Genomic DNA, 7884 nt, shown 5'->3' on the forward strand with positions numbered 1-7884 from the left:
GAATTTTTCATTTTTCATCACCATAAGTATCATAAGCAAAATGAAACAAAAGTCATCATTACTTTGTACAGAAAACATACAATTATTTTTATTTGAATGCATATAACTATATTTAAGTTGATCTTATTTCTATTAAGACTAATCCGATTTTAAAGATATTTCGCCAGGTAGTGGATATAGGCACTTATCCTAGTGTACACGTCTGGAATTCCTTGTGCGCAAGCGAGTCCCCATGACACGATGCCCACTTGTTTAACGTCGTGTATCGTCACCAGGGCGCTGCCAGAGTCACCCTGTAAACAGTAATGGGCACAAGATATTACCTAAAGATATGAAACAATAATTGATTTTTGTTTTTCGTTTCTGTTGAGAAATTCTAAGACCTAACTTATATGAGATAAAATTAGTTTTGGTATTGTCTTGCACTTTGCTGTGTTGCACTTTCCCGCGCTGTTTGCTCACACATTTGTGCAAAAAGGTTAATAGTGCCAATTCCAAACTTGATAATTCAGATTACTCGTCTAACCTATATGAGCCTAGTCCGGAATAAATTGTCTTTATAAATATTATAATTCACCTCCTCTTATGACACTACTTTAAAACCAATAAGTTTTTATCTTAAGTTTGTATCTTTTGTAGATTACAATGTTAATAAAAAGTTGGTATAACATCTGATGAAATATTTGAGTGGATGTATATTTTTATGTATGAAATAAAACATAGCTTAAATTATAAATAAGAGCGAAGTTCAGAAGAATCCTTGGCTTCGTAAAGCAAGACAAGTGACAATAATAAGACAAGACAGTAAAGAGAAAATATTTAACGACATTTTGATTTTATGGGTGATATTTTAAGATAACTCACATTACACATGCCATGTCCAACCGAGTGAAGCGTACATATCTCGACCTCGGGTTGGATCGGAGGTGTCGAGCCCGCGACTTGATTCCAAGCCTCGATACATTGTTTACCAGAGATTGTGTTCACGTGTAACATTTGCAGCTGGTAAGGGATATCACCCCAGACCTTAAAATAAAATATATATATCAGTGACATCTATTGCTCATAAAAGTTTTCTTGATAATGAGAAATGAGAACCTATAATTCAAACAACCGGTAGCACCGTTTGTTTGAATTGGACATTCCATACACCGTCAATAAGCGACAAATCATCTAAGATGTTGTTGCCTTGAAGGCCGTTACTACTATGTGGTATTAATTTTATCCTTACCTCAACACGGCCCCACCCCAAGACACGGCTCTTTACCCCATCATTTATCCATCCGAAATTCAGAGCTATGAGACCGACGCGGTCGCTGTACACGATCTTCTCAGTAGTTTTAAGGACGCCAATGTCATTTTTCAGGGTACCCCAGTCCCAATGGGGATGAATGTCATAATCAGAAAACTTTATATATTGTGACGAATTCCAGTGGTGCGAACCGATTACTCCCCTGAATTGTCTGTAAAATAAAAATTGCAGCAATGAATATTACCTAAGATGCTATGCTAAACTATTCTTACAGGCGTTATTTGAACTATAAATTTGACAATACTCACGGCAATAATTCTCCCCAAATAACAAAGGGTTCGATACAGTGGGCAGCGCTCAATACATATCGTGTACTGATGATGGATCCGCCGCACACTAATGCCTTCACGTAATATCCGGTCACGAGCGCTACCATGTACTTCCCGTATCCTTCGGGAGCGTCTTGCCCGCCCACTATACGAGATGTCAAAAAGTTTTTAACATCATACTGAGGCTGCGCTGACTCAAGAGGATGTCCTGAAATTTGTATTTACAAATATTTAATACAATTATTCTTTTACACAAAAAAAAAAAAAAACATTTTTTTTGTAAATCATTTACCACTTATGGCTTGGAAAAGGATCACAAAAGTAAAAGCTAATTTGGTAAACATGTTTGTATGTTTCAATAGAAAACGGTTTGTGCCGTATTTTTCAATTGCCTAGTATTTATATAAAACATTATAATTGATTATCAATTCGATAATGATTAAGAGTTAATTAAACTTTACCTCCCTTGTCTTTCATTACTACTTATGCGTTGTTGTCTCAGACCGATAATACAAAAAACATGGAAATGCACATTACATCTTGAACTTTACAACCTTGCGTTTGTATCGTCACTCAGATAAAACAATGAGCTTGTTTAATAATTATTTAAATCCAAACAAATTATATAGTTGAATATTACAGTTCCAGGTTTCTTAAGCCTTCATTTAAAAATATTTACCATATGTCTTTATTGAATTACTAATGAGCATCTGTACTTACCTATATGAATATGCCGGATGAACTAATCATATAATAATCAAGGGGCAAACAGGGATATCTGCAATACGGATTTTTAGCTGTATTGCCGGTATTTCAAGAATGAATAGGCTTCATTTTTTATATAACATGTGAATTATATCTGTTCTGGATAATCATTCACCGTAGTGTAGGTAGAATTTAAAATTTTAGAAGTTACCATTATACCGATTTTGAAATTCAACGGCCGAAATGAATCCAAAAAATTTCTCAAAACTTTCTCTTGCTAAGGATGCGGTATACAATACAGAATTATCAACTTCTATATGTAGACCTAAAAGATCAAGAAGGCAGGTAAAATTCGAGCCGCTGGGATCTGGAAGTTCCCCTCGAGACATGTGAGCTCTACTCAATGTGGGGTCGAATTTTCAATTTTCACCTTGTAACATTAAAGTCGATGAGCCGATATATAGTACTGTCTCGCCTTACTGAGCAGTAAGGCGTCAGTTTACCTTTACCTTCCAATTGTTCGCGGAACTGATCAATGATCGAATCGATAACACCAAATATTTCGATACTAACTGTGGCATTGTGGTAATGTTCTCAAATTAAAAAGATGGGACAAATAGTCACTTCAGCGATCAACGCGCTTAATTGTGTCTTTTTGGGGTCAAATTTTACTATGTTTAGCCGCCTTTATTATTGTATTTAATATTTCAAAAAATAGTTGGTTCCATTCAGCGTCGACGTGTTCCCGGGAAATAATATAGCAGCCGGTGTGTAAGATGCCTTCGGTAATACAATCTTCAATCTGTAGATGTTACTTATTTACAACATGTAATTGTTATATAGAAGAAACAGAGTGGGTGATACGCAGCCTCGTGGAAAACAAGATTTGACAAATTTTATACCAAACCATGTATTTTTTTTAAACTTCATTACAAAACAAATAATACAATTACTAATTTCGACGAGTGAGTCAATGATGTTGCAATAGTTGCATGTATTCGCGAATTTTTATTAACAGAAAGTATAACTTAAGGCTGATCGATTGGTGTCTGTACGTATAATGATCCTATTCAAAGTCAAAGTCAAAGTCAAAAATCTTTATTCAATATAGAAGTGTTTGCACTTGCTTATTGATTGTCAAAAATCTACCACCGGTTCGGAATTTACCACCTCGGACCTGAGAAGAACCGGCGAAAGAAACTCAGCGGGATATATTTTTTTTATTTTTTTTAACCATTTTCCATGTAGGTACATTGATCTGTTCATTCCAAATTATCGGCATTACATGTCAAATTATCGGCGAGCAATTGTTGAGTGATATTCGTACTTAAAAGATGTCTTAGTGTGTGTGAGATGAATAATGTAAGAAACAATACGGCACAAAAAAAAATCTTATATGCGAAAAGCATGTCGACAATTACTTCGTGAGTGAACAGATATAAATAGTTAGTTAGACTCGCGATAGCCCTTCGATTTTTCCTTTGATTCTATGCAGATGATCAAACTTATCACAGAACATCATATCAATGTACAAATACTATGATAAATATATGTATATAATTATGGGTCTTAGACAATTAGCTTACTAAATATTAGACACACCCTGTAGTAGTGAGTACTTAAATTTACTTTTAACGCACCATATTCTACTGATAACCACACTAAAATTGTGTACCCTGTTATGTTTTGGCGTCAATCTGAAAGATTTAATGCGACCTTTTTAAAATCAAATCCAATGGATTTTATTAAAGTAAACTTTAGAATGAAGCATTTTTGAATCGTCAACATTTCAACTCTACCAGCGTAGTATATAGTAATAGTAAGATTTATTGAATAATTTAGCCATTTCATTGGGATAATAACATGGATTTAGTCTTTTTTTCATTTCGGACTAAATTATTTATGTCAAGCCAACCACGAACCTGTGACTGAGCATTGTTCCCAACGTCATCGTAGTTTATATGTTTGTCAAGTTTAAAAATAAGAGATGTATCATCTACAAACAATATAATATCAAGGTAAATCGTTCAATTAAAAACCGCAGAGGTCCTAAAATTGAACCCTGTGATACACCCATTTGTAGCCGAAAGCCATTTGGTTCTGTCCCGTTAACCAATATTCAAAACTATTTAATTAACGAAGGAATTAAATTTTAATGAAGGCCCTTTGATTCCATACTCTTTAAGTTTTTCTAAAATAATATCATGCTTGTCACAATCGAAAGCTTTTGATAGGTCACCAAAAACTAGCATTTTGTGAACTCTGAACGAATGAGAAACGTGTTCGATAAAGAATACACCCTCATCCGCAGTAGAACGACCCTAAGTTAAATCAAACTGTTGAACTTTATAGTCTCTTCAAGTTAAAATCTATTAGTAATTGCTTAAACATGATTTTTTTTACATATTTTACTTAATACAAATAAATGAAACTGAGGTTGTTCTACAGTTGTCGGAGTAATTTTTATCACCGGACTAAAATAATGTAATCACATTACTTAATTTCAAAATGTCTAAAAAAAATTTAAATTAACATGGTTATTTTTATTACTATTATTATTCGTAAATAATGTCGAACTATCGAACTCCACCAAATAAAAATAAAAAACATGGTAAATATCCCGTTTTAAATACTTATAGGTCAAAAAAAGTATCAAATTGTTCACATTTATTGAAAATAACAACAGCTAAATAAGGAGCCAAATCGCCAATTAGGTTCATAATAATATTACTTGACTAATTTTCAAATATTGCGGGTATTTTAATGAAGTAATGATAAAAAGTTCTTAATTATTAATAGTGAGTTATATTTTTCGGGCACTTAAGTATCCTGCATCAAATTATATTTCTGTCTCTGTAGTTTCTGAACTTATAATGTCCCAAGTAGTTTTAATCCTATCTATAGATCTTAAATTTAAAGCATTAAAGCAAATTTGTAAAACCTATCAAATATTTTGTCGGTCTCGACTAAGTGCGATCCACTGCACATTATTATTAGTGAACATTACGGGAGTAAAAATCAACATAAATTTTTATAATAAAAATATTATTTTATTTTTAAATGATATTAAATAATAACATACAAACAATAAAAACAACAAACAACAATAATTCAAGTTACATTGGTTTTTGAACGATTTCTCAAATCTTGTAGTTGTTAACACTAATCCGGTCACAGTTCACTCAACAGTAATATCGTGCTATTCTTCAAGTTGTTTTCAAAGGTACTTCGCTAGGTAGTATTTGTAGGCACTTATCCGAACGAATACGTCTGGAACTCCATGCGCGCAGGCCAAACCCCATGATACGATACCCACTTGTCGCAAATCTAACGTCACCAGGGGGCTGCCAGAGTCACCCTAAAGACAGAAGTAGGCATTAGGTGTTACCGAAAGACAATATATACATAATACAAATAAATAAACCGAAAAAGTTGCATATCTCACATTGCACATGCCATGTCCAACGGAGTGCAGCGTACAAATCTCAACCTCGGGGTGGACCGGAGGTGTCGAGCCGACAATGATGGAGGCCTTCTTCCAATCCTTGATACATTGTGGACCAGAGATCGTGTTCACGTGTAACATTTGCAGATGATACGGGATATCACCCCAGGCCTTAAACCAAAATAGATATATTAATCGAATTGAATATAATAATAATATAATAGAAAATGGGTTGTCTGATGGTAACTGGTCATCCTCACCAATTGAATAAAGTAGAAACAATTCCTTACACATTAAACTAAGCGAAAATAATCTGGGATAATGTATCCCTGCCGAGAAGGAAACTGTACTCTTACCTCAACACGGCCCCACCCTGTAACAAAGCTCTTAACGCCACCACTTATCCATTCGAAATTCAGAGCTATGGGACCGACGCGCTCGCTGTACACGATCTTCTCAGTAGTTTTAAGGACGCCAATGTCATTTTTCAGGGTACCCCAGTCCCAATGGGGATGGATATCATAATCAGAAAACTTTATGTATTGTGACGAATTCCAGTGGTGCGAACCGATTACTCCCCTGAATTGTCTGTAAAATACAAATTGCAGCAATGAATATTACCTAAGATGCTGTGCTATACATTTTTTACAAGCGTTGTTTGCCAATAACTAACAATTTGACAATACTCACGGCAACAACTCTCCCCAGATAACAAAGGGTTCAATACAGTGAGCAGCGCTCAATACATATCGTGTACTGATGATGGATCCGCCGCACATTAATGCCTTCACGTAATATCCAGTCACGAGCGCTACCATGTACTTCCCGTAACCTTCGGGGGCGTCTTGCCCGCCCACTATACGAGATGTCAAAATTTTTTTAACATTATACTGAGGCTGCGCTGATTCAAGAGGATGTCCTGAAATTTGTATTAACATATATTTAAAACAATAATTCTTTTTATACATATATAAATACTAAACAAATATATATTTTTGTAAAGCATTTACCACTCGTAGCTTGGAAAAGTATCACAAAAGTAATACGGCTCGCCTAGTTTATTTCAGTTACTTTCACAGTATAATGTCGTACGGTATTATGCTTTGGGGTAACGCAGCCGCTATCCATACTATATTTGTGCTGCAGAAGAGGGCTATTCGCGCAATCTATAACCTGGGAGCCAAGGAATCTTTAAGGTATAAATTTAAAGAAATTAAGATTTTGACTGTTGCTTCTCAATATATATTCTGTAATGTTTTGTATGTACGGAAAAATATTAATGTTTTTATGAGAAAATGTGATTCTCATAACGTTGGTACAAGGAACAAACACAATCTTGTTACTCCTGTTACTCGACTGCATAGAGTCAGTAACTCTTTTGTGGGGCAATGTATACGCTTCTACAACAGGATCCCAGAAAGCGTTCAAAATGCTTCTGTTGCGAAATTTAAAAAAATTGTTAAGGAACGCTTGTGTGCGAAAGGTTACTATACAATTAGTGAGTTTATGTTTGATAGCACACCTTGGGAATGAAACGATCGCCTCCTGGCTGTTTCTACTCATATATAATTATGTATATAATTAATTTGACGTAAAAAAAAAAAAAAAGTCCCGCTGAGTTTCTTTCGCCGGTTCTTCTCAGGTCAGGGTGTTTTCTTTTTCCGAACCGGTGGTAGTGTTTAACTTGACAATCAATAAGAAAGTGTAATACTTCTATATTGAATAAAGGAATTTGAGTTTGAGTTTGAGTTAATAGCTAATTTGGTAAACATGTTTGTATGTTTCTTAAGAAAACGGTTTGTGCCGTATTTTTTAATTGCCTAGTATTTATATAAAACATTATAATTGATTATCAATTCGATAATGATTAAGAGTTAATTAAACTTTACCTCCCTTGTTTTTCATTACTACTTATGCGTTGTTGTCTCAGACCGATAATACAAAAAACATGGAAATGCACAATACATCTTGAACTTTACTTTACGTTTGTAGCGTCACTCAGATAAAACGATGAGCTTGTATAATAATTATGTTAATCCCTACTAATGATAAAGTTGTTAGTCATAGTTTCAAGCTCCTTAGAGGCTTAAATAAAAACGAAAATAATTGTACCGTATCAAATAATCGCATACGAATATATATGTACATATTAA

At 34.3% G+C, this 7884-nt stretch overlaps 2 protein-coding genes across 2 annotated transcripts; both read right to left on the bottom strand.

Annotated features, from left to right (window-relative positions):
• Window positions 1–149: 149 nt before the first annotated feature.
• LOC125068959 (chymotrypsin-2-like) lies at window positions 150–2058 on the bottom strand. Its single transcript, XM_047678364.1, has 5 exons — window positions 2043–2058; window positions 1561–1789; window positions 1232–1463; window positions 865–1026; window positions 150–293 (listed from the first exon to the last, which is right to left on the bottom strand). The coding sequence occupies exons 1-5, from the start codon at window positions 2056–2058 to the stop codon at window positions 150–152; spliced, it is 783 nt and encodes a 260-aa protein (XP_047534320.1).
• Window positions 2059–5412: 3354 nt separating this feature from the next.
• Window positions 5413–7636, bottom strand: LOC125068960 (chymotrypsin-2-like). The gene is made up of 5 exons (XM_047678365.1): window positions 7621–7636; window positions 6422–6650; window positions 6088–6319; window positions 5732–5902; window positions 5413–5644 (listed from the first exon to the last, which is right to left on the bottom strand). The coding sequence occupies exons 1-5, from the start codon at window positions 7634–7636 to the stop codon at window positions 5504–5506; spliced, it is 789 nt and encodes a 262-aa protein (XP_047534321.1). The 3' UTR covers window positions 5413–5503.
• Window positions 7637–7884: the final 248 nt, after the last annotated feature.

The sequence above is a fragment of the Vanessa atalanta genome, chromosome 14, assembly GCF_905147765.1.
Source record: "Vanessa atalanta chromosome 14, ilVanAtal1.2, whole genome shotgun sequence".
NCBI classification, from domain to species: Eukaryota; Metazoa; Arthropoda; class Insecta; order Lepidoptera; family Nymphalidae; genus Vanessa; species Vanessa atalanta.

Coding starts and splice junctions, on each gene's coding strand:
- LOC125068959 (XM_047678364.1), bottom strand. Junction 1,464..1,560: donor ATTTGGGGAGAATTATTGCC/GTGAGTATTGTC, acceptor TTTATTTTACAG/ACAATTCAGGGGAGTAATCG. Junction 294..864: donor TTGGACATGGCATGTGTAAT/GTGAGTTATCTT, acceptor TACTGTTTACAG/GGTGACTCTGGCAGCGCCCT.
- LOC125068960 (XM_047678365.1), bottom strand. Junction 5,903..6,087: donor CAGGGTGGGGCCGTGTTGAG/GTAAGAGTACAG, acceptor TTTTGGTTTAAG/GCCTGGGGTGATATCCCGTA. Junction 5,645..5,731: donor TTGGACATGGCATGTGCAAT/GTGAGATATGCA, acceptor TTCTGTCTTTAG/GGTGACTCTGGCAGCCCCCT.